At 42.9% G+C, this 26,378-nt stretch overlaps 1 protein-coding gene across 2 annotated transcripts; it reads left to right on the top strand.

Moving 5' to 3' along the window:
- The first annotated feature begins 44 nt into the window (after nt 1-44).
- Nucleotides 45-23,257, top strand: rarga (retinoic acid receptor gamma a). Of its 2 annotated transcripts, none has more exons than XM_072449915.1 (8): nt 45-346; nt 17,850-17,998; nt 18,139-18,280; nt 18,879-19,042; nt 19,296-19,472; nt 19,724-19,928; nt 20,044-20,202; nt 20,998-23,257. In XM_072449915.1, the coding sequence occupies exons 1-8, from the start codon at nt 181-183 to the stop codon at nt 21,357-21,359; spliced, it is 1,524 nt and encodes a 507-aa protein (XP_072306016.1). In that variant the 5' UTR covers nt 45-180; the 3' UTR covers nt 21,360-23,257. The 2 variants fall into 2 exon arrangements, with proteins under 2 accessions (XP_072306016.1, XP_072306017.1); XM_072449916.1 differs by lacking the exon at nt 45-346 and adding an exon at nt 7,596-7,770.
- The last annotated feature ends 3,121 nt before the right edge of the window (nt 23,258-26,378 follow it).

Here is a 26,378-nt window from a genome sequence, read left to right as displayed (position 1 = left end):
TCTTTCCTCAGAAACCTTTGCCGTTGATGCACCGGGTCATCTGAGCCGCAGAGTTGTGCCTTGTCCAGTTTCCACATAAGAAGAAAGTACCAGACCATCACATCTGTTTGCCGGGCATTTTGATTACACTGTTTGGCCATACCCAGTGATCTGCTCTGGACATCTGGGTGTTTGCTCATCATGGCCACCAACCGGGAGCAGCACGTGGGTCACATGACCAGCTTCCCACCTGCTGTTTACCCCTTCGCCTTCAACTCCATGAGAAGCTCTCACTTTGACCTGCTCGCCAACAGCAGTCTGTTTGGGCGCTTCGGTGCTGACCTGCCCAAAGAGATGGCTGCGCTCTGTGAGTAATTTGAAATATCCCAAGTTTCCTTTCCGTTTATAAGCTGTTTTCCATTTCAGCCCTAACTACATATAGGTTCATACCTTCATCATCCGGCCAATTAGACGCTCGCCATGTAGAGAACGTAAAGCTTCTGAAAATTGCACTTCATTATGTGTAATTTTGTGGAAACAGAAAACCGTAGGATCTGTTTGTGATATAAGATAAATGGTAGAATATAAGCCGCAAAAGAAACGGCATGGAAAAAGTCAACTTTCATCAATACAGTGATTACTCTGCTGCCATAGTTTCCTTATAGACCCTTCGGGATGGTGTGGTTATTGTGACCACAAGACCTGGCTCTGCCTCACTAGTGTGTGGATGTATCTCTCTGCATCTGAACCTCTCAAGTCTTTGTGTAGAAGGCAAAGCCACAAGTCTGCAATTAGAAACAGAATGGCATTATTTAAGCGAGAGTGCCGGTGTAAACACATGTATAGAAGTGATGCAAACATATTTTAATTGCTCATTTTTTTAAGCATTCAGAGTGTCTCACAGCTTTGTTCATGTGAGGTCAACTTCTGTCAATATAGTGCTTTCCAGAAGTGGTGAGTGTAGATTTAACGTTTGCCACAGGGAGCACTGTTGTACTCTTGTGCAGTGATCTACGAAGGATGGAGCACAAAGAGGAGATAGTTGTTCATCTTGACTATTGGAAAGAAATATCTAGAATAACACTGGAAACACACATTACTTATACCTCTTTTGTTTTAATCTGTATCAGTATTTTAGATCAGATGAGTGTCTGATTTGTGACAGAGAGAACTTCAGGGGTAAAAGAATGGGTAGTTTTCATTTGAAGGTAGGTTAGCTCGAGTTATTTGAAATCCTATAAGGGGGCAGCACGTGGTGGTGGGTGGGGGGTAATAATGGCCACTCAAGGGGCAACAGCTGAGCAGGGTTGCTAGATTTTCATCAAGTGACCAAGTCTTTAAATAAAAAGCCCATAAAAGCAACGTGAACTATCACTAATGACATGCCCTTATTTCTAATAAGTAACTGCTTTAAACCAGTAATTAGCTGTTAACAGACTCTATTTCAGGCACTATTTAGTCTATTATCATTGAACAGATTTTTTAAAAATGGCTGAATATAAAACATTTTATTATGTAGATGGAACAAGCGTGTCACTGTCAAAATTTGCCAGCAACTTTCCAGAAAGCCAAAAGTTTCTATAAAGAGTGTGTGTGTGTGTGTGTGTGCGTGCGTGCGTGTGCGTGCGTGTGTGCGTGTGCGTGCGCGTGTGCGTGTGCGTGTGCGTGCGTGTGTGTGTGCGTGTGTGCGCGTGTGCGCGTGCGCGTGTGTGTGTGTGTGTGTGTGTGTGCGTGTGTGCGTGTGTGTAGTCTTCTTGTTTCTCCACTACTGCTACATGTCTGAGCAGCCCCTGTCTTCAGCTTTTCAGCCATCAATCACTACCTCACCTCCCCCTCTGCTCACCACCGCTGCCCACCTAATCCTCAAGGTATTTCCACAGAGCCAGAGCACAGCAGACAGAGCACCTGGGGGTGATGTCCTACTGTGGTGGAATCCAAGAACACACCCTGTCAGGAAAACACACAAGCAACTATCGACACACTCTTTCTACTGTCTCGTCTCACAAACTTCTCTCCCTGGAAAACAAGAAACAAGCGCTCAGTGTAGAATTAAATCTCCCTGCCCTCCACGCAGCTCCAGCTCCATAATGATGACTTGTAGCGACACATCCACACTGGCAGGGATATCGCTCTCAGGAGTTAAGAGCCCACACTTTGAGCGCCGTGTCGGAAATTAAACCAGGCTCGGGTCAATGTTTAAGTCAGGATCACTGTAACAATTAGTCTGGACCTGTCTTAATGGAGCGAGATTGACATTCTGAAAAGGTGTTTCAGATAAATAAGCAGTGGTTATTTGAATGGTCACAAATAGACCAAGTTCAGTTTTGATTCCATTAATTTTATCAGCAATGCTTACTTAGCTGAAAACCATCCCTGTATTTTGTAAAAGACCTCAGAGTTGCCTAATGCTGGTAAAAGAAAATCTATAGAGCTTCTTAAGACAAGGAATGTTATGAGACATTTTACTGACCACAGTTTTCTCCATTTCCTTACAATAACATTGCAAAAAGACAAAAGGTCTTGGTTTAGACATGCCATAAGTCTGGGTATTTCTATTTCATGTACTTGTTCTCCCTTAAAAGCTGCTTATTGTTGGTAATGCTGTCTGCTGCTCAGCCTCACAGAAGAACCTTCCACATAAAGAGCACAGCATTTATTTTATGTGTGTGGTATCTGCCTTTGTTGGGTGTGTGTGGTGTGCCGACAGGTTGTAGCACCTCCCACGGTGGCACTCTTTTCTGGCACCACAATGTCTTTGGAAATACCTGTTTTGCACAGGGCTGGGAAGAGTCAGTTGAGGAACGCTGACACAAGTGGACTATAGTAAATGCACACCCACATACGTAGACCCACCCACACCCACTAGTTTTATAACAGGTGAAGAATACCTACAAAAGCCCTGAAATGACGTTCTTACAAGTGAATCAAGCATGAATAAATCCAACGAAGCATTTCTGTATGCATAACACTGCCCCGTCTAATCTGTGTTTTTAATGGAGTATGTTCATCTATTACAGGGTCTGACGGCTCTGCAGTGTGTTGTGAGCCAGTTATCAGTTGATCCCACTCATTATAGCAGTCCTTCAAACAAACAGTTGGAAGCCCATTAAGGCCACTTACTATGTGATAACATCGCCACTGAGCCCTGAAACACCTCTGTAAGCTTTCACCAATGAGGGCCGGAGCCCTGGCCCCGCAGCCAGCCACAGGGCTGTTTTCAAAAGCTAGCAGGTCATTTCCTTCCAGACCACATGGCCTGGATCAAACTCTTGTAGGTCTTTACTGCCCTGCTACTCTAGGTCAATAATATTGCATCACTGTGAATGTTATCAACATGGTATAAATTATACATGCATTGAGTGCATTGCATTGTTGCACAACAATTCAAATTAAAAACAGTCTCTGTAGTGTCAAGTACACACACGTTTGAGGAGGCCGTCTTGGCCCTGGGAGGAAGATGCATAAAACAGCCTTTTTGATGGGAATAAAATGAATGCAGATATATGATACCACTTTCATATTTTTGTTCTACTTTACAAACAAGATAGTAAATTGTAAATGTTAATGCACACCACATTTATGTGTGGTGAAACACACACAGATTGTTGTATTGTATAGCATATTCATAAGCATCTGTTTTCATTGGTGCTGTCTGCAGTGACATCAACGCTTTAGTCTCTAGACTACTGGACTGAAGAGGACCACTCGCTTTAGAGGGTTTAGAGTCTGAGATATTAACCTGATATTTTGTCATTAGCAGAGGACAATACAGAATATTCTCTGATTACATCCTTTGCAATTTATTAAAAATAGCAAATACATATAATATTTACACATTATACTTTACTTTGCAGAGTGCAAAATGAGTTTATTTGTTCAGAATGTTTTAAATTGTTATGTTTTGTGATGTATTAAATGATAGTACTAGATAACAACTAGAATACTGACTTCTCTGATATCTATCTAAACATTCTTAGCTTAAATGCTCATCTATTGCTCACACACTTGTCTTTTCATCTCCACTTTCACCTTGGATTTCCTCTTGTTATCCTTGCAACGTTGAGCCAATTTGCCTTAAGTACTGAAAAACTGCTGAAACGTGTGTCTAGTTGCATGCATGTGACAGACTAAATTCTTGTGCGCGGGGAGATGGAGAGCATAGATTTCAGGGAGCGGCATAACAGCATTGACATGATGACAGATGAAGATAAAGAGGCTCCTATTAAACATTGGAGGGGTCTTTGCTGCTGAGGGCACGTGCACAGCTAAGAGTGCACTATGGCGAGGGGCGGGGTCGGGGCCGTCGGAGGGTGTGGGAGGGCAAACAGCCCCGCACGGGCCTCTGAGAATATGATGGTATGTTTGGTGGAGCAACTGAAAGATCTTTTTCCCGCCCAAGTACACAAGTAGCAAAATGTCATGACAGAGTAGAGGGAAGCAGGGAAAAGTTTCTGATAGATGGCCAAGTCAGATAATGTAAGTAAGTAGCTCTTTCAGGCTTTCAGAGGGACTAGTGTCCGAACCAGTATGGCTGCTGCTGATTAACTCTGGCCTCCTTCTCTTCTGAGTGACTCTTCAGCAGTTCGAGGAGATATATTGTGAGAAAGCGAGATAAGCGACTCAGATTACGCGTCTGCTCAAAGATCACGTGTAAAACTAGAGGCCAGACCAAAGAACGCTACCATTTGTCCGCGCAGTTCCAACGCACAATGACAAACTTATTTCATAAGAGCCTCCCGGAGTCATCAGGGAATGACAAATACCATGCTTTAGTTTCTTGGAGTGAGGTCCGAGTGTAACCTGAGTCCGTGTGTAGTTTGCCCGAGCTGTGAGCTGGTGTTCAGTGTCTCTATCATCACCGGCAATCTGTTTCGGCACGTCCACACACAGCACATATGCTCACAGCGGCCGTGGAAAAGAATGACATTCCTTTTAAAATCACCACGCTGAGTTTAGCACATAGGTATTTTAAAACAAGCTGTTTTTATTGCTTCACACTCTACTGCCCTGTTGACTGGCCGGCTAGAACCTCAATGGCTATATACAGAGGAAGTGTTGTATACGGCTTATCTATAATCAGCGTCATTGTGTCAGACTGTAGTAAAGTCTGCCCCGTATAGAAGATTCTGTACAACTTTATTAAGTTCTTTTTTAAACTCCAGCGCCACAAAGGTGCACCGTGTTTTATGTAATTGTCAAAAGGTAAAATAAAACCACTAAGAGCACAAAGAGAGCCGGTTGTCAGCCACTGAAAATGAAACATGTCCACAACTCGAAACAAAAATAGATAACTTTGTCAACTGAAACAAATCACGCAGTCAGGAAAAAATGACCAAGGGGGAACTTGATGAAATGGGGGAGAGTATTTGCCAAAACGGAGGGGGAAAAAAGAATTAAAGAGAGAGATGGAGAGACTTGTGAGCCAGAGAAGGGCGGGCAGGATAAGTTTGGGGAGAAAGTTAGTGGCCCAGTGGGGGTTTCTTCTAGAGTTCAACCTCTGTGGCCAGGGAAGGAAAGGGTGGGGGAGCAGGGGGGCACTGGGTCTGGGTCAGCAGCAGTATGGAGTATGTGTAGATTAGATGTCTAAACTCTGTCTGTGAACCCTCTGAAGTCCTGCAAGTCTCTCTGCGCCGAGTGCCGTACACCGAGAGCTTGTTTTAGTGCAACTTAAGTCTCCGACATCAAAACTCGGTACGGTGCAAATTGACCTCGTAAATCAGCTCAAACGTGGGGTAATGTTGGATCGTTTGTTTATGTTTTTACCAGTGAGCAACACATTATGTCACATAGTACATTCAGACACCAGGGATTTGCTGCTCGCAGATTTCAGAATGGTTGAAATAATAAAAGGGGGATGAATGATGAGAGTGAGAATGTGTGTGGTTTGAGTTAATCAGAGGTTTTTCAATTGCATTATAGTGTCTAAGAAATCATCTTTACTAATCCCTGTTTGGTCCTTAGCCTGTCCATACTGTGTGTCATAAAATGTCCACTTAATGGCATGACAGCTGGATGAAGAAACACATAAAAGAGCCGTTAAATGAGTTCCTTTGTATATGTGAGAAGTATGATCCCCACATGTGCACCAGCTTAAGACAATAAACACACTCTGAACTCAACTGAAAGCCTTTGGGTAAATAAACATTTTAATCAAAATGGTTCAGAATGGGACCACATCGCATAGCATGGTCTCTTTCACGAGACAGGAAAAGGGTGAAGTGTTCATCGTGGGGCCATGCTGTGTGTTTATGGAGAGCGTAGCCAGCAGCACAGATTGACAGGAAATGGTGTCTTTTTTGCCTGCTGGGCCATACCACTTGTGGCCTTCTGACAGGGGGAGATGGATACCTCAGACCTATAGAAACCTATTCTATTATCATATATCTTCTGCTTTATCAAGTGCTTTGCTCAAGTTTGACCAGGGTCTATCTGTCTGCTGAGCGACAGTGACAGGCTTTTTAAATTGCCTATTGATTTCTGATAATTCACAGTCACTGTCGAGGCGCTCTTCTCCTCAGGGCGAATTGTCTCTGGGAAAATATGTATTCAGCAGTGTTTGTACTCACATCTAGGCACTTACAGATATGAAAATGAGGCTTTTCTGTTGAATAGTGTGAGATGTGAAGTGACTGCAGCGTCCACCAAATGCAGTTCAAACTTTTAGAGACCAAGGACATTCTGATTTACATTTGCCTGGAAATAGAGGCGCAACAAGGCCACTAAGGAAGATAGTAAATGAGCCCAGGTCACGGCTCATTCATCATCCCTTCAAAACTTCCAGTAAACAGCATGAACAAAAGGCATCTGGATCGTGGATAGAAACCCGGCTAAACAATATCCTTCAGATTTCTTTCTCACACTCGCGCATACTCTCAACTCGCCTGTGTCTGGACTTTAATATGGTTATGATTAGAAACGGGGCTCAGGGAAGAAGAAGGTGGAGGAGGGAGGGGGGGGGGGCACTGTTTACTTCAGGGGGAGAACCGGGGGGGGGGGGGGGAGGAACCGGAGCCACGGCAGAGACACAGAACAGATCTTTTCTACCACATTGTTTTGCACTTGAATTTGATATTGACATAAAACACAAAGCGGCAGCGGAGAAGACAAAGAATAGGGCATAAAAGTTTGTCCGCCAACCGGCTCTGGCGCAGGCTCCGTGGGCCCCGCCCCCTTTCCCCCATCCCCCTGTTCGGTCCCTGCCCCGCCCCTCTGGCATACTCCGCTAAGGCCCCGCCCCCCTCCCCCCCTCCTGTGACGTCACGCCGGAGCAGTTGGTTCGCTCCGCTGTGTCTGGGACGCCGAATGCTGCGAGAGGCTGTTATTTAGGTCTGTTACAGCAGACGGGGAGCAGCTACACCCAGGGGCCGCGGGGGAGAAGAGGAAGAGCTCATCGCAAGTCGCGGGGCCAAACCGAGAGGGACGTGCATGTGTCCGACCGCAGGGGGACAAAGTGACAGTGAGATAAGTGGATCGGGGAAGGGATTGCGGCGGCTCGTAGTGTAGTAGTAGTTGTTGTTGTTGTTGTTGTTGTTGTTGTTGTGTGTAAAGCAAGTGACGTGAGAGCAGGAAGCGAGGGGGGCCAGGCACGGGCTGCAACTGAGATCTCGCACCGGGATTTCTTCTTGAAAGGGGTTGGGGGGGTTGCCATGTTCGACTGTATGGAGGCTCTGGGAATGGGCCCCCGTCAGCTGTATGATGTCACCAGCCGCGGCGCGTGCATGCTGCGGAAGGCAAGCCCCTTCTTCGCGGGGCTGGACCCGTTCGCGTGGACGGGCAGTGCCAGCGTTCAGTGTAAGTGACAATCCTCGTTTGTACTTCGATGTGGCACGGTCCATCTCTGTCCCCTCTCCCCTGTCTCTCTGTTCTTTCTCTCTCCCTCCCTCTCTCTCCCTCTCTCTCTTCACCCAGTGCTGGTTTGTTTACCCCTCAGGGCTCGGGCCGAGGGGGTGTTGTCAGGGGCCGCACAGGAAAGGCCCGGGACAGACAGTCTCCTCTCTCCCTGCCCCACCGCCCCTCACAGCCCACAGCCAGTTTGAGCTGCTCAGCCATCTGAAAGAATCTCTCAGCTATGATATGATATGCACTGTGTCCGCATGTGTGTTTCTGAGGGCCCTTCATGTTTGACTTCATAGAGTCAAGTTTCACTGTGGCTGTCCAAACCACTTTGGGTTTGACCTTGGTGTTGTGCAGTAACATGTAGTGTAGTACATGTGAATCAAAGAGGAAATTCATGTGGTTAGCAACAGGAAGAGAAAATGCCTGACACATGGGATTTGTCATGCTTATCTAATTTGACATTCAAATCGCGGTGTTTGATGGTAATATGCAGGTTTGTTTAAAAAATATGAATGTTCAGCTTTCGCTTCGCCTCCTACAGTCATTTTAGGCCATGGATTTGTTTACACTGCAAGGTAATGATATTCCTCTTTAGCCATGAATTAATAAGTGCATGAATTATTGAGACATAAAGGGCTGAATAAATTAGAAATGTGGAATGCGTGTTGTCTTTAGAAAGCTCCGGGATGGCCTGTCCTGCTTTCTTCTCGTTCTCGCTTCATTTTTCAACTCCCTCTTTCTGCTGCTGACTTTAGACAGGACCAAACAACAGGCCTGTCCATGGACATTGAAAACTCTGCTCTGCTTCCATTAACTTCAGGGGCTGCAGCTCGGTGAGAGGACATGCAAGAGTGGAAAAGAGGTGGGGGTGGGCTAGAGAGAGAGAAGTGTGAACAGACCCAAGCCAGATAACACAGTGGAAAAATAATCCAAGAAACAACATGAGGGCAGGGAACAGATAAAAGCTCCAGGGTGTTCTTGTTTGTGGGACCTATTTCCTTGTAATGTTTTAGTATTTTTCTGTCTGTTCATCCATGCTTTGTGTTCCTTTATCCTGTCATTTGGTGGGTGTAATCTATCTTCATTAATCGTGAAGACACCAGCGTTTCAGTGGCTGTCATGCACACTGGCTAAGCTTTAATGAAGACGGATGCCCTGTCAGTGCAGACCGAGGCCGGGGGGGGGACTAAAGCCAGCCCGGCCTGCTCAGCTCAGGGAGTCCTGATGATAACAAGATGAGATTTGTTTATTTAATCAATCAGGCCTCTATGGCCTGCCTTTTAACCCATTCACACACATGCACATTTACAATCAGCACGGCAGACTCCACCAGTATATTTTTTCTTCTAGCTATGTCCCAGAAAATCAAAGAGACAGAAAAAGTCCAAAGAGTTGCCCCGAGGGCAGGAGAGCCGAGTGTAGCAGAGCAGAGAAACTTGATGTGGTGTACTGTTTCAAACCCTCTACCCAATAACCTTTGTAAACAAGGCCGCCCTATCCCACACAGGCAACATAATGCCTTCTTTAGTGAAGCAGTTGCCCCTCATTGTCCTACTCAATGTGCCTGATGAATTGATGTTTGAGTCTGATATCTCATCAAGCGCGCTCAGCTGCAGAACAGAAGGACCCGTGTGGCCACCAATCAAGTCATGATTACAATATTACAAAGAGAGTGACCTGGCCCACCACAGACCTGAAAATATGTTCATGTTCAAAATGTTAATATACATTTTTTTCTGTGAGGCGAATATCTTTATTCCTCAAAGGGCAGTAAATGAGCTTATTCTGTTGTCCTTGCAGTAAATCTGGTGCGGTGATAAGTGTCACCGCTGTTGGCCATTATCCAGGGACAATCACAGGACTTAAAAGTATGTGGTCAGTTTTCCTGTTTTTTGTTCACCAGTGGGAGACCTCAATGTCAGAGGTTAGTGAGAGGCTATGGCCTGGCCAATGTCAGATCTACACCATGTGTGGCAGCCTTGTCTGAAAGGGAACTCTTCCAGCAGCCCGGCTTGTGTAATGCTCTTAAGTGCCTTATGCCACAGAGCTGGTATTACATCTGAGCTGCCCCATACATATGGATAATGGACACTGATTTAGTCATATGTCAATGAGAACTGAATTAGTCAACAGCCAGAGAAGGCATCTTAGAGAGCCCATACAGAGCAATCCCCTCTCAGTCAATGTTCATTTGCTTAGAAAATTGAGGCAATTACACTTAGTAGATCTGCAGGGTCAGAACAAGGGGAAGTGTGTTTTTATCACTAAACACATTTAAACTTTGATCTTTTAGGTCCAAAGTTTGACTCTTTATTGTGATTCTCTGCGATATACGTTCACAATGTGGAGGAGACGGTGCTGATATAATCTATCACACTTGTCTCGCCCCACCACACTCCTCTTTGTTTTGTCCTAATGTGCCACACAGATGTGAATTACACAGCTAATTGAAATGAGGATGTATCACAGGAGAGAATCCTCCGTGAAAGAAGAGCTGTTCTGTCACCGCCAGCACAACCGTGTCCCAATTTGTTTTTGTCTTCTTGATAGAGGTCTGCACTATTTCATTATAATTACAAAAGATTCAATTAAAAGATTAAAATGCCTCAGGGGGGCAGTGCTGAAAATAGATTAGTGTGGCAGCACGTAAGAGTGTAATAGGACTCTAATCCAAGTAGTTGTAATGAGGACCTGTCTGTGTTGTTACACGTCGGCCCATTTGATTCTGCTGAGATAATGTCCAATGAAATGTGCTGGAAGTTGAAACTGATGGAGCCGGTCCAGAGTTGCTGAGTTGTAACTGATATGCCTGAAAAAGCCCACGTCTCTGCAAATAATTGTGCTAAATAGCTAAATGGCCCTTTGCTATTATTCAAAGCACATTTACTCACTATCAAAGTCCAGCAAGTAGTTATAGACACACAGACAAACATTCACTCTCACATTCAGTCATTTTGCCAAACATACGGTGGGACGAAGCCACAGAACCCGGAGAGCACCCACGGTTCAGTTTTGAGCTGAAAAAAGTAAGAAAAAAGGGGCTTTGTAGAGTAAACCCCTGTGTTTGGTGTTTGTGTTTGGATTCAATAAACTCAATGAGTCTATGTATTAAATGTGTATGTACAAGTGTAGCTGACATTGAGAGGCCATACAGCTGTGTCAAAGTCATGCACAGTGCTCGTTCAGATTCCTCAGGCCTGTGCTAGAATCCACGTCTGCTCTAATAACAGTTTATAGCCCCTCAGCAGCGTCAGTCGCACGGCTGTAAATAAAACAACCATGTGGACTGAGAATGTGACACCTCAAAACCCCTTTATCCTCTTTTTGCCTGTCTTCAGTTAACAAATGTTACAAGAAAGAATGCCTGTAGGCAGCAAGACTGAGGAGAATCTGAGCAAAAGCTGCCAATAGTTTACTCTGGTCTTTCAGCACTTGTAGATTATAAAATGTGGACTTTTGTTAGTCGTTGCACAATAGGTGATGGTCACAGGGGTATTGTGGCTGCACACTCTAATACCCATGTCTGGCTGCTGCTATTGTAGCTGTTTACTGAGACCAGCTCTCTGCCTGGCAGGCACTTTTGCCTTTGTAAAGAGACGTGGGCCTTTGGCAGGTCCAAGATGGATATGTGTATGCCACACTCATGCCCCTCCATGTTGGAGTACATGGATTTGGCCTGTTGTACGCAGTTGCACATGTATGGTTAGTGTTCGAAGTGTAGGCTATGTCAGTTGGAAGCCATGTGTGAGGAGTGTGAATTGAACAGTCCTGTTACGCCTGTGTTATTGACTGACAGCCTGGCTCGAGCGTTGCCATGGGGCTCAGTGTTATGAGAAGCATAGGGCCCAGGCACCTAAGCCAGAACTAGAGCCCCACATAACTCCACCTATACTGTGTGAGTGGACACATGTTTCTTCAGCTCACACCATTTGGCAAGAAGAGGTGGGCGGCCAGTGTAGTACAGAAATGGCAGGGGTGAATGTTAGAAGAGGAGAGGGCCAGAGGAGGATGGGTGGGTGATGGTGTCACTGCAACATTAGTCAAACTCTGCCACTATGCATACATGCAACTGCCATGACCACTTTTGTGGGGATGATGAATGAGATCATTTGTTTAGTTATATCATCATTTGTTTTTGCTCTTACTCCCCTGTGTCTGTCTGCACTGCATCCTTTGTGTGTGTTTTCCCTGTATGGTTGCTGAAGGGGAACAGGTGTGGAGGTTGTGTGTCCAGCTGATTGTGTGTCCAGCCGATTGTGTGTCTAGCTGACATTTCAGGACTTTGTCCATTTGACTTTGTGGAAACATGAATGTCAGAGGAGAACTTCCCAGATGGCCTTCAGAGTTTCTCTGCTCATTGTGAACATAAGATTATGTTCATTAAGTAGCAAAGATCTACAAAGTTAGAAGCTAAACAAGTACCTAATATTTATTATTGTAACAGTCATTAATTTGCTGAAAGCAAGTATATTAAAACACTGTGATGTATTTCTGGTTTGACTTCATATATATTTGCCAAAAAAAACCACCAACTGACATAGTCCGAGATGATGTACTGCACAGGATTGCTCTCTTTTGGGGCAGGGTGTGTTACTGTACTGTACAAGACACTTTCAGATATTGGTTTCCTGCTCACTTGGTGTTTCTAGACAGAAATGTTCACACATCCACACGAGAAAAACCCACATGGGTACTTCTCTGATAATACTCAAAGCAGAAGTTTCTCACAGTGATTTCTCACTCATCTGTGCAATATGTGCCAGTTGAGGTACTCATGAAAAAAGTCATGCAAATCTTTCTTCCGAAATTACTTTTTATTTGACTAAGTTGAAACTCTCTTATGCTTCGTTAGGCCCTTCCAGGAGTTTGTTTGAAAAGTGCACACGCCTGAGCAGTCGCATAGAGAGTTTTATTGCATCTTGTTCACTATAACAATAAGATCTTCAGAGACTTTAGTGTACGGTGCTTCCCCAGTGAGACAGAGTCAATACTACTGTTGTTGTTTATGTTATCCTCCTTTCCCTTTACTTCCTCTGACAGTGCAGGCCACAGCTCCGGACCCAGGCTACTTCTACTTTTGTGAGTTTCTATTGTTATAGAAAGGAAGCAATAGCAATTGAATGAGTGTTAGCGGCTGTGCCAGAGACAGACAGGTGAGAGCCAGGGCTGCAGATGGTGAGAGGAAGTCTGGGAGGCTGAGAAACACACGGAGGATCAAAGAGACAGGCTTCCCTCGATGACTCTCCTCTCTCACTATGCCTGTCTGCCTGTGCCCTCTCTCACCACTTCCTCGCCTCTCTGTGAGTTGTCCTTTTCACCATGACATGATCAATGGCCCGGTCCTCCACTAGATTGCCAGGTTTGGGTTCAAGCTCCAGTCACATTAGCAGAAGAGCGGTGATTCTCCGTTTAGGTCTTCTAGTGGGCAGACGAGAAGTCAGCTGGAGCTCACCACAGGGATGAGGGGGCACATTTTTTCCACAGATCTGCACTTGACTGTCTGCTTTGCCCATACACAAGCCGTAAAAACCTCTAACTACAGCCCTGTCATTGTAATTCAGTTTCCTTTCATTCTGACTTGCTGTTTTAATACCTCCTTCCTTGAATTGGCACAGGGGTATTTGAAGGAAACTTTGCAAAGTTCATGAAGTACAAGCAGAGCGAGGTGGGCACGACTTGTGTGTCTTTTTGACAAGGTTGTTTGGTGCAGGAAGAGGGGGGTGTTTGCTGCCAAATGTTGGCTTGGCTGGCTCCTTCAAGAAATATCAAAAGGGTCTTTATGAGGTGCTGTAAAGAAGAAAGGGTGTTTTGAGAGCACCACTGTACTGCTAGGGTAATTCCACTTTCCAAAGTGTGCCCTCTGGATAGAAACTTATCCCACCTGCTGCCTTCCTGCCCTGCTCCACTTGAACACTTTCTATAGATATAGCTGCTGTTTGTCACGTTGCATCCAGTGTCCATAGTTCTGCTGTTAACATGTAAGACTGTTAGAAATGAATTCAAAGACCTATAGTTGCTGTATTTACCGTTTGCTATTTGCTCATTTTTATGAAATGTATTAAATCTTGCATGTGTGCGTCCACTAAAAACACACCTCTTGTTAAGTGTGCTGGCCTTAAAGGGGCGTTCGGGAGGCCCACTTTACAAGACCAGGGCTGTGTGTGTGTGTTTCGGCCTCGGTAATGAGCTTTCTGACAGCTGTTGAAAGGTGCTACAGCTCAGCACCTCTAATGAAAGCATCCCCCTTCTTCTCACTAAACGCATTCCTCTCGTCCTGCCTGAAACTTTAGTCTTTACACATACATAAACCATTTCACCAAGAAAGCTGATTTTTTTTTTTTGGCCTATGGGAAACATGCCATTTCACAAAGGTGTAGATCAAGGGACACATACAAGTGACCACAAAAGCAAGTGAGATCCTCCGGAAAGTGTGCTACTTAAAAGAGGAAGGAAGCACGTCTGTGGAACCTTGTAGCAAAAGCCACAAAGGGATGGCAGGAAAACGTAGGCAGTGAACAGAAAGCCGAGTGCTCACATGGGCGTGGTCCTTTAGTTCTTTTACTGAATAAGTCTGTCATATTCTTGATGCTCATTCATAGTGCCCTGCGGAGTTGTAGGCTTTGCCAAGGCCATGGGCACTATCAAACAGCTCCATCTATTGTGCCAGCAAGTGTGACGGCCCACTGTGCACTACCCCCTCAATCTGCTTTCCTTCTGCCACTACAGTCTGCCCGGTACCACCCCTCATTTCACACTAAGGCCTATACTGTGTTCCCCTCTCACACGCTAACTCCAAGTCACTTCTTTACTGCTCTGCACATTTGACAAGAACATGCTAGCTTTATGGGTGGTTTTATGCAAACAGAAAGCCCCAAACTCCCATGCTTTTAGAGGAACTAGACAACAATGCCAGCGTGATACATACTTGAAGACAATATCATGTTTGTGGTAAATCAAATGATCCTGTTAGGAGTGTAGTGTACATTTGCAAATCAAATACAGGCTGCTGAGAGTGGGCACATACAAATGACATACACTCCCACGTGTATTTCTGTACAAAGCTCTGTTTTCACGGGCACAATAAAAACAGCTTTCAAGTTTGATCACTCGTGCCTCGACAGGGCTTTGAGAATACCATCCCAGTCAAGATCCAATCGCACCATCAAGTCACGTAGACAGACTCTGCAGGCCTATTGTGAAAGAATACTTGTTACTCTGCCAGAATGTCATGTGCTGCTCCGTTAAAAGCAGCGTATTGCAACACAAAACAGAGCTGCAGAGTCATGCCTTTGCACACATACATTAGTAACACACTGTCTTTCCAGTCGGGTGAACAACAGGCAGCCTCAGTGTTTTCATGAACTATGGTGTTTTTTCTGCCGTTTTCTTTTACATTCTACCCTTTTTGGTCTTCGTGAACGTACAGGGATCTTGAGTAGGCCCTTTGATTTGACCTAGAATCTAATGTAATTGACCTAGTTGGAGTTACCTTTAGCTAAACAGCTATTACGGTAATGCGCAGTTACGTTTCACAGCTAATGAGGTTGATGTGAGTGATGGACTGGTTCTTTGCTTGTTGGAAATGCCTGAATATATGGTTGGAAAATGATATTACTCTCCTTGTGTATGCGTGTGTGGCACTAAAGAACAGTGAATGGTGTCTGTGTATATATTGTCTGTGATGGGGATTAGGTCTGGTCAGTGCAGCTGGGCCACTTGAGCAGGGAGAGCATTGAGAGAAGGGATTATGGAGTAAAATGATACTTAGCAGGAAATGAACAGTGGCTCCTGATAACTTCACTATCTGCCCATTTTCTGTTGTGTTCTCCTGTTGAACAAGAACCAGCACCCTATCCACTCTTCACATCTCAGCCGTCCATCAACGCCCTGCAGGACTCGGATGGTGAATTGTCATGCAAATTGTGGCCCCAGACCTCAGAACGCTGATAAGGAGGGCCTCTCATTTCAGTGGGCTTTGTTTTCTAAACAGTGATGAGCTCAGTAAAGGAGACTGGGGAAAGGGGCTCGGGCTTATCTGAATGCACTCTCTCTGTGGTGCCTACGGGTAAGTGGTGCGGGGCGTTTTGATTGAGTCGTCTGAAAAGGGGAAGGGACAGGAGTCAGGTTCCCTGGCATAAACCAGGTTCCACATGTTAGCAGAGCCTGAAGTGAGTCTTTCTCTCAGAGGCCCCTCCATTTAGACAATGTCGGTCAATGTTTGTTACTTGACGCCACATAAGATTTGTCCTTTTCTAAAGGCTTGTCAGCACTGGGTCTGGAGCCTCATTTGCTGCTGTTATTATTGCATAAACAAAGAGGTTCATGGCACATTCAGAGGGTTTCTGTTCTCCCACTGACCCTGCGGCTTTGTTACTTTCTGGTCAAGGAGATTTGAGAAGCTCTGAAGAAACATTCACCAGCCCCAAACTTTAGGTTTTAGATTGATTTGCACATTTGGCTTTTGGATTGCTTTTAAAACTAATGGAAAACATATTTGCCTCCAGCAAACTGAGGCTTTCAAAGGAAGAATTTCAATGCGGATTCTAAATAGTCAAATATAAAACACATATGAAAAACAGATGTGAGAGCAGCAGGCAAAAAATGAGAATATGAATATGTCTGCTTCACTTCTGTTTGCATCATTAATGAGGTAGCTGGCCAGGCGTAACAGCTATAGCCGCAGTGGTAATGGTCATCTTGGTCTTGAACAAGACTTGCCCTCAGGAGCAACTGTGTTCAGTCCCCCCTTTCTCCGTAAAAAAAAGAAAAAAATCAAATTCCTTTCTTACGCTTCTCTTTCTTCTTTTTGAAGTCTCTCCTTTCTTGTAAAAAGCCAAGCTGGTGGGTTTTGCCTCAGCCTTGGGTGTGAGAGAGCAGTGGGGAGGGGTGTGTAGGTTAAGTTTAGGCTAGCCCTCTATGCTTTCCATTGAAAGTACGGGGGGAGGTGGGAGCAGTAAAAGTTTGAATTTTAGAGCCTCCCTGTTTTTTTTATGATTGGCTTTTTTACGAGCTAGGACCTACAGCTGGTGGTGTGAATAGCTGCCCAAGGTGACCGAGTCCCAATAAAGTGTGGGCCAGCCGGGCTGGGGCCTCCAGTCCAGCCATGGGACCGCCTTTATAGGCCGTCTTACGAGCCAAGGCCTCTATTAAAACCTGGCAGGGCTGCACTGAGGAATTTAGGGCCAGGAAACAAGAGAAAAATAGGGTTTGTGTGTCAAGGGGTGGTGGGATGCAGAGCTAGAAGGGGGGTTGAAGTTTGAGGGTGACCAAGGGTGAAAGTTGAAAGAAGTGCTGTTAGGTGAGAAGGGGGGCAACATGTGTGTCTTGAGTTTGTGCAGGCTAGCATGTGTGATCAAGCCTGGTCTTATGAAGGTGTATGCAACGGCTTATGTTACTCGGGTGAAGTATGGAATCCATACATTGCAGAGTTGAATGTAAAAGGCTGTGTATAGGTTTCACTTGAGACTACAATGAAGTATAATGTACCATAACAGCGATGTGACTCAGTGTGTCACTGATGTCACAGGCTGTTCTACATTCACATAAAGCCTCACCAGGTTTGCGTTCATGGGACGTGGATATGCAGAATGCAAAGGAGATGTGTTGTAAGCGGTTGTCAGGCTCTGGAATGAGGAAGAGCTTGCTATGACTCTTGGCAGTAACACTAAATCTTTTACCTGCTCTTATCACTAAACCTGTCAGTAACGCTATTTTATGCTCCTGTTATGTCTCCTCTGTCACTCACTTGATCCTCCATGTTCAAAGTTGTCACTCAAAGAGTCATGTGCTCTAGACTTGTTAGCACTGCCCCTTAGGGTGGTAATCGCCACAAAGCAGTAGAGACTGATATTCATTTGCTTTTTATTTGTCTTATCTTGTACTTCGTTTTCAACAGAGTTTAAAAACAAAGACAGTATTTGATCATTCTGGAAGAACAAAATGTCTTGTAGCTACATTTTAAACGGTATAAAAGCCAGTAACTAAGCATATGCTGATGCTTTCATACTGACCCAATTCTTGTTTCTTGTCCACAGCGGTGGAGACACAGAGCACCAGCTCAGAGGAGATGGTCCCCAGCTCCCCATCTCCACCTCCTCCACCTCGTGTCTACAAGCCCTGTTTTGTGTGCCAGGATAAGTCCTCAGGGTATCACTATGGGGTCAGCTCCTGTGAGGGCTGCAAGGTGAGGAAAAAAACAATAGTGATACACACTACACACTTCTAACATTTCTGAATTTTCAAATCATATCATTTATCTTTTCAAATAACTGCATAACATTAATGGACATTTTTGTTTTGTCTGCTTATTTTTTCATATTTTAGGGTTTTTTCCGTCGCAGTATCCAGAAGAACATGGTATACACCTGCCACAGAGACAAGAACTGTCAGATAAACAAAGTCACACGTAACCGCTGCCAGTACTGCCGCCTGCAAAAATGTTTTGAAGTTGGCATGTCCAAGGAAGGTGAGCGCTGAATAACTGGAAAAAAACAACTTGTATAAAGTAGATTGTTATAGACAGACAGGAGGGCATTCAGAGTAGCTTTTCTTCTTCATGTTCTGACTGTGTTGCCATTTGAATGAATCTATTAGTGTGCCACACCCTGAGAAACTATGCAATAGAGACAGAGGTACTGCAAGAGATGAGTCTACACATGGGATGGTATTCAGGGCGAGGCAAGGCCCTGTACCAGTCATATGACTAGTGACTAAATCATTATGACATCCTGTTTCATCACTAAAATGATTCCCTTATGTAGCTCAAACACTAGTTTTATTCATAAAGGACAAGACAGTTTATTATAATATTATGATGGCTGCCTTCCACACTTGTGATGTAGGGGCTAAAATGGCATTTGCTTGTCCCTCATAGTCCATAGATGATGTATGTGGGTGTAATGCTTGTGTGGGATGTGTGTTAAAACCGGGATCACATTGTGCCTCTGCTATTACTGGATATCCTGAGAGGAAGGAAAGTATGGGAGGAGGGGGCTTGGAGGAACAGAGTGTAGTTGTGAAGTTTTTATTTCTAAATGTTTCTAAATTTTGTTGTCTTTACGTAGCGGTGCGTAATGACCGAAACAAGAAGAAGAAAGAAGTGAAGGAGGAGGTGGTGCTTCCAGAGAGTTATGAACTCAGTGGTGAACTAGAAGAGCTGGTCAACAAAGTGAGCAAGGCTCACCAAGAAACCTTCCCTTCACTCTGCCAACTCGGCAAATACACCACGGTAAGTTATACAGTGTATACTGTGTGAGCTGTTTAGTGTAACTATAGCAGAGCTGTAAATTTACCATAGCGTTCCCAACATAATGGTGGCTTAACTAATTCAGTTCCCCATTAGACCATCTGTGTGGCCTCGGGATGATTGATGCAACATGTAAATGGATTTGTCCTTGACTGATGTAAAATGTAAATGTCCTGTGTGCTCAATGTTCCCTTCACCTCTACTACCGAGCTGATGTGAGCCTCTTTGTCTGCAGAACTCAAGCTCAGACCACAGAGTCCAGCTCGACTTGGGACTATGGGACAAGTTTAGTGAGCTCTCCACTAAATGCATCATCAAGATTGTGGAGTTTGCCAAGAGATTGCCTGGTTTCACCACCCTCACTATCGCAGACCAGATTACTCTGCTCAAGGCCGCCTGCTTGGATATTCTGGTACAAACCCATTCTTCGTCTCACAGTTCTTTACCCAGGGAATGGGTAAATGTGTTGACAAGAAATGCAAACTTCAGAAATACTGCCATCTAGTGGAGATACTTGAGTTGTAGTATTGCTTAACACTGCAGGGTGTGAAATATAATAATCAGATAATAATACAGTAAAAATATATCTGATATATTTTTTGCTAGCTTTGATGTTTTGTATTATGTTTTGCATTATTGAATGTCCCATATTGTTGCTTTCAGATGCTGAGAATCTGCACACGTTACACTCCAGAACAGGACACTATGACCTTCTCTGATGGTCTGACTCTAAACAGAACTCAAATGCACAACGCTGGTTTCGGACCCCTCACAGACCTAGTATTTGCCTTTGCTGGTCAGCTTCTGCCACTGGAGATGGACGACACCGAAACTGGCCTCCTTAGTGCCATCTGCCTCATTTGTGGAGGTACTGCAACATCAAAAACATTTAGAAGTCAAAAAGGATTTAACAATAATATAGTTAGGCTGTTTTCAGTCAAATATTTTGCCTAGATGTCTGTATTTTCTGCTTCTTTGCTTAGATCGTATGGACCTGGAAGAGCCTGAGAAAGTGGACAAGCTTCAGGAGCCTTTGCTGGAAGCACTGAAGATCTATGCCCGACGAAGACGTCCCAACAAGCCTCACATGTTCCCCCGTATGCTCATGAAGGTCACTGACCTTCGGGGAATCAGCACCAGAGGTCAGTATTACGTGATTCTTAATTACTGTTATCTCCAACATTATTCTTACTAAAGACACACTTAGAATTTGAATAGAATAAAATAGAACAACATATTATATTATTATTATTATTATTATTATTATTCAAATCCTATTGTTTTCCCATACACTTCGCTTTCCTTCAAAATGGTCTAGAGGGCATTCTGATCAGCTATAAATTGAATAAAGACCATATACATTTGGACAGGTTAATCCAAATGCTGAGAAAACAGACCAGAAGTGGTACGTCAATACCATGAATAAATTTTGATCCAAATTTCTGTGAGTGAGTTAGAAAGGAGTATTCATATTTTCATCATGGACAATTTTCATACAAAAAAAGGTTTACTGTTGTTTCATCATTGTGTATATTTTGAAGCATTTTTCTTCTTTTTGGTCAGCATCTGTCACACTCACTCACCACAGACACAACCAACAACACAACCAAAACAACCAGAAGAAACTATTTCAAGATTCATATATATAATATATTCATAGGATTAATGTCTAGTTTTATTCTGAATCCCAACAACCATTTCTGAATTGAACCCCAGAACGTTGACACACAAGGACAAGTGTATCGTATCGTATTGTAATTGTATGTATACATTGTATCTTCATGGTTTTTGTAGCATTGTTAAATAACAAAGCTTGTGTTCCGATTCTGACCTATCTATTATATAAAAGTTCAAACATGATGGAACAGTTGACACTTAAAACGTGTGTTGAAAGATAAGCTAATGAAGAAATGTCCCTCTATTTATTCTGTGTTCAGGTGCAGAAAGAGCGATCACTCTGAAGATGGAAATCCCAGGGCCCATGCCTCCATTAATCAGGGAAATGCTGGAGAATCCAGAGGCCTTTGAGGACCAAACAGACAACGACAGTCCCCCTCCTCCCCCTCCACCACCTCCCCCGCCTCCAGCTTTGGTTCTCAAACAGGAAGCTGAGGATGAGGATGACAGCTGGGCCACGGAGAATGGCAGTGAGCCATCTCCAGAAGAAGAAGAAGAAGAGGATGATGATGATGTGGGGGATGATGAGCGGGACAGGTGTTCGGACAGTGATGGCGAATCCTGGGGCCCTTTGGAGCCTTTAGATGGGTCGAGGAAAGGCCTTGGTGGAAGGGCACAGTAAACCTTTTCTTTAATTTTTAATTTTTTTTTTACAAACATACATGTTGTTGTAAAGATTTACAAACTCACTGTGCTCAGAGAAAATAATCAATCACACTTTCACCTCAACGATGCTGGCCTTTCCTTCCCCTTTCTCTTTGCACACCAGTGTCCCCCGCAGCAGGGCATAACAGAGCCTTATGTGTACAGACACTCCAAACTCAGGCCACATGGTCCATGACAAGTGAACTACAAGAAAACTGTAAATGAGAATAGACCGATAACTCATGGGAAGTGAACACAACATAATGCAGATAACCTCTCTGAGAAAACTAATTTCCTTTTCTCAATGTTGTTGTTCTTTATGTCGGTAAGGAAATGGCCAAACAATATACCAGCAAGTGACGCTGATGGATGACAACAAAGCACATTTGTCTAAAGAAAACAAGAGTACAGGGCAAAACCAAACTGAGTATGCTAATCTATGTTATTATTATTGTGGTTATTGCATTTGATTATTGTTTTCTATTTTTTCTTTTTCATTCTATGAATAAGTTCTTGCATATCTACGTATATAACATTGTATTTGCTTGTTTTTGTTTGTTATTCTGGTTTTATGTATCAACCCTCTGGACTTTCATAAGCTTTCCTGAGAAGATATTCAGAGGGAAAGAAGGGTAATCAAAACTGGTTGGGTCTTCCTTATTAGGCTGCATGCTTAGCAGGGGTTTATATGGGCACTTTTGCTCTCTTTGGATGTCATGATAATCAGCATAGAGGACTGTTGTTACAGTAACACAATTCATTTGATCAGGGAATTAACATCATACAGTTTCAGCCAGCTTTTGTGATCACTATGGAAAACAATTGTGCCAAAGTAAAGAAAGTCATCTTTGGAGAAGCTTTCACTTCCCCTTCCACAACACTCATATACACTATCCTTAGCTGTTACAAGTGTGCCAATATGACATTAAATTCTACTACAGAATCTTACACTTGAACATATATGTAGCACTTTTGTGATATTCAAGGAAGGCACACACTGTCCCAAGAGTTCAAGCAATGTTTATGTCCATCTATACAATCAAACTTTGAGCACTCCCTGATGATGTCACAAGGCAAAACGCACACATGTACAGTCATTTAAATCCTCCTTGTCTTATGCAACGCTCCAAGACATATGCAAGAAGTGAAAACCAGGAATCTTCTTGAATGACAATATGGAATCTGACTCAGGGCTTTTCATTAGGACCAAACCCTAGCAGTTTGCATGCTAGAAACTGGCAATATTTATACGTGTATTAAGTTTAATCAACTCAGTTACCCTTTTTTTATGTATAGAACAAGGTGACAGAAAAAATGTTAATAAGAGGTCAACATCATCACCAATGCTGCCCAGCTTCCACGTGCTTGGCACTGGCATTCCTGCAGCAAACTGCCTTCTCATCTAAAAAGCCATTATATCTTTATGTATTTCTTGTGAATATCCCCACTTCTCAGAAAAAAGCAGCTCTATGTGGAGGGTTTTATATGTTCTCATGTATCAATTTCTTTATTGCCAAAATGTCTGGCTGGGAAAGCACAGATGATATACAGAGGCTTTTTCTGCCTCCCTTTGAAGCAATACAGACATTTGTTTCTGTAGCAATGAGAGTTCCCATCTCACGAAATAGGCAGGTCTCATCATTGTTGAGTGTGTGTAAAGTATGTGTGAATGCTGTTACGTTTTAGCCATGGAGTGAATGCGCTTGGTCGGTGCTCTCACACATGAACTGTGTGATCTCCTCATTGCTTTTTCATTGTTATTGTATGTTTTTTTTTTGTTAGTTCTTGCGACATGGCCAAGGTGTTGTTAACTCTCTGTTAATGTCATACAAAGAAAAGCCATATAAACAGGCACAATAAACTTTTGAGATATTATTCAACGTGTCTGTCTTTACTTTACGCACGTATTGTTGTGTTGAAAAGTACTGTTCACAACACTGGCAGTATATGTAATAGTACTAGTTACTGCAACTCAACTCAATTACTTATTAAAAAGTTTGCTAAAAATAAATCTTAAGTTAAAATGCAAATTATTGTTAATGATATTATGTTTCTTCCCAACAAAATACTACCAGCAACAAACATTACAAACGGTAAGTTATTTTCTACAGTGGTGGAAATCACGATCAATAATTATACATACAATTTAGTGCACATACTACTAAACTATTACAACGTTGTTAGGAGAGATATTACAGTGATTTCAACTCTTCTTGCAATACCTAGACACAGCAGTAGAGGACGCACTTGCACTACGAGCCGCCGTGGTTGGTTAGGTCACGGGAAAAGGGTGCATAGGGTCATAAATCACGACCCCTGCAGAACAAGGGCATCAGATAAAGACTCTGCACCCAACATGCTCCCTTACAATTTGATGGATTCAGGTAGATTTTTTAGCAAAAAACCTGTAGGCCTATTCAGAATTCAGTATTTTTAATTTTTTTTGCATTGCTGGTAGTTTTGTCTACTTTTCCAAACACCTACCATTGAAAAGTTGGAAATAATACACTGTATGAAGAAAATATGACTACTTGCCTGTACGTTTAAGTCAATTATGTCCTTCGCATCAACGTCAATCATTGTCAATGTTGGAGAAAGGTTAAATCTACGTCGACACCGTATAAAAGCCATTACATTGTTTACTGTAAATGAACGAGCATCCTCGTCTAGACACGCTCAAGTCATTCATCAATACAGAGATTGTATCTTCTTGATGTTTGATTAGGCCTATAGCTTAAGAGACAAGTGCACCGCTGTTAGGAGCATCACCTTGGGTTTTTGAATAGGGCCACAGAAAGAACCAGAATCTGAGCAGAGTGATAAACTTAGAAGAGATTCTATCAATTATTTGATTGCTTTAATTAACTAGCATTAAGCACAGATCAATAACACCTGACAGGAATTAAAATAAGGGCCATACATTATACACTATTTTACAAGGAACAATAAAATGGGCACATATACTGCAAGGATGGTGTTGCCATGGGAACCACAGGGAGGGACTGGGTGTGTTGAAGACAGTTTCATATTATGGGTTAGTCTCATCCATTTCAAATACTGACATGTCAAGACATAACTACACGAAAGGATGTAAGTCCCATTGAATTAAACAAATGGCAATACAAAATTGGAAAAAAAGTGAATTTAATAATGAAGAAGTGAAAAAAGATGCTCTGTGAAGGAAACCGTACACTAATTGCTGGGGCCAACTAGCACAAAAATAGCAAAGTCAAGGATAAATAGAAAAGAAAATAGCTATTGTTATTTGAATGCTCTGTATCAATAAAATCTGCACTATAGACAAACACTTTGATTATGAGGGAACTGCATTGGTTTCAAGGCAGCAATTAGCATTTGGCTAAAGGTAATGTGTTTGTAAAATGTTATATCTGAATAAATAAGATGACATGAGTGTCTGTTTGCTACAAATGCAGTGGCTCTTTGGAGAGTAGAGGATCAGTCAAGAGAGGCAAGCAGAGGTGACAAGAAGGTTAAGGGTGTTTTCAAGCTCGGAGCATAAATTGAATGTCTTCCCTTGTGCCAGCAGCTAGTCTTAAACAAAAGGCTACAGATGAAATGGTAAAGGTGCCTAACTAGAATGGAAACGTGGCGTGTGCCATGGGGAATCAGAATGAAAATAAACAGGTAACGCACGGAGAAAGGGACGTGTGGATGGAAGGCGCTGATGTCATAAAAATCTGAGATGTATTCTGGCCTCTGGGTCTTCATATCTTTTACATTTCTAATTAAAAGAGATAAAGAGTGAGGGAGTCATCAATCCCACAGTGATTTACCAGTTAAGGTTTTAGAGGGGGTTGTAAACTAGGCAGCCTGGCATCATTGATTTTATAATTAGCTATAGTCAACCCCAGACTTAAGATGGAGTATGAGAAAGGAGACTGCAGATTGAGGAAAAAAAAGACAGAATTAGAGGAGCGGTGAGGTACAAATATGATGCTGCTGGTCGTAAAGTCTGCTCTAGGGGCAAGAAAATAGTAAAAGTGAAGACGAAAATGTTTGAAATGTATAAGAGATGGTGGTGAGCCAAGAGGCAAAAGGCTGTAAATGCGGGTGAAGAAATGCCAAATGTTAATTACAAGTGAAATGTCAAGGAGCAAAATGTTACTATGAACTTTGGCCAGAGAAGACACGGACACAATTGGGATACATAAACCCTTTTATTATTCAGAGCCCTGGCCACACCCAGTTATAAGAAAATACAAGTAACCTTAACACACAGAAGCTCAAAATAAACCATAACCGCCAGTGCTTTATTGCAGCTGGCACGGGGCCCTCAGAGGCACCACAAAAATAACAACTTCCTCGGGATGTAAACCAACAGTAAACACTAACAAATGAGACATATCAAGCGGTTAATTCACATGGAGACATTAACGTTTACATAAATGGATATTGAATGTAAAATGACCACGCCGAAATTATTCATGATAAAAAAAGCACTCGGAAAAGAAAACGTGCATCTTTAATAATGATGTAAAACAAAAGTAAAACTAGTAATAGTTTTGATAATATGTGAAAACAAATGAAACAAACAGACACCACACCTTAGGAATAATATTGTAAAGAGCTATAAAATCAAAGATATTAACTAGGCCATTTTTTAGAAAAATACAAAACTCATGACCATTTTATTGCAGAATAACTCACTTCATAGGCTTTATATGAATAGAATAAAGGTGGACAACATTGTAGTGGAAATTGATAAAATATATGTAACTACAATTGTAGTTTTTAGGCACAACTTTAGAAATATTTAATTAAATATTGATTTCTGTATTATATTATTGTAATAAACAAACATAATAAGTATTTCATTATTCAAACGTTAAAGTGTGTAAAAGTATTATCATCGAGACAGCTGTGAATGTAATCTCTATCCATTAAACCTTTGATACTGTTACATTTGTAATAATCATAATCATTTTATAGTGATCCATCTATTTTTCCCTTTTCTAGCCAAGCTCTCCTGGATTAG

This window comes from Eucyclogobius newberryi, unplaced genomic scaffold (assembly GCF_026437365.1).
Source record: "Eucyclogobius newberryi isolate DKJ021-1_F unplaced genomic scaffold, fEucNew1.0.hap1 SCAF_17, whole genome shotgun sequence".
NCBI lineage: Eukaryota > Metazoa > Chordata > Actinopteri > Gobiiformes > Gobiidae > Eucyclogobius > Eucyclogobius newberryi.
The sequence above is the reverse complement of the archived record's forward strand: the minus strand, read 5'-3'. Positions and strand labels throughout refer to the sequence as shown.

Bases quoted from the DNA above. Each gene is read 5' to 3' on its own strand.
- rarga (XM_072449915.1), top strand. From the start codon at position 181: ATGGCCACCAACCGGGAGCAGCACGTGGGTCACATGACCAGCTTCCCA. The intron at 17,999-18,138 runs GTGAGGAAAAAA...TTCATATTTTAG, and splicing joins GCTCCTGTGAGGGCTGCAAG to GGTTTTTTCCGTCGCAGTAT. The intron at 19,043-19,295 runs GTAAGTTATACA...CTTTGTCTGCAG, and splicing joins AACTCGGCAAATACACCACG to AACTCAAGCTCAGACCACAG.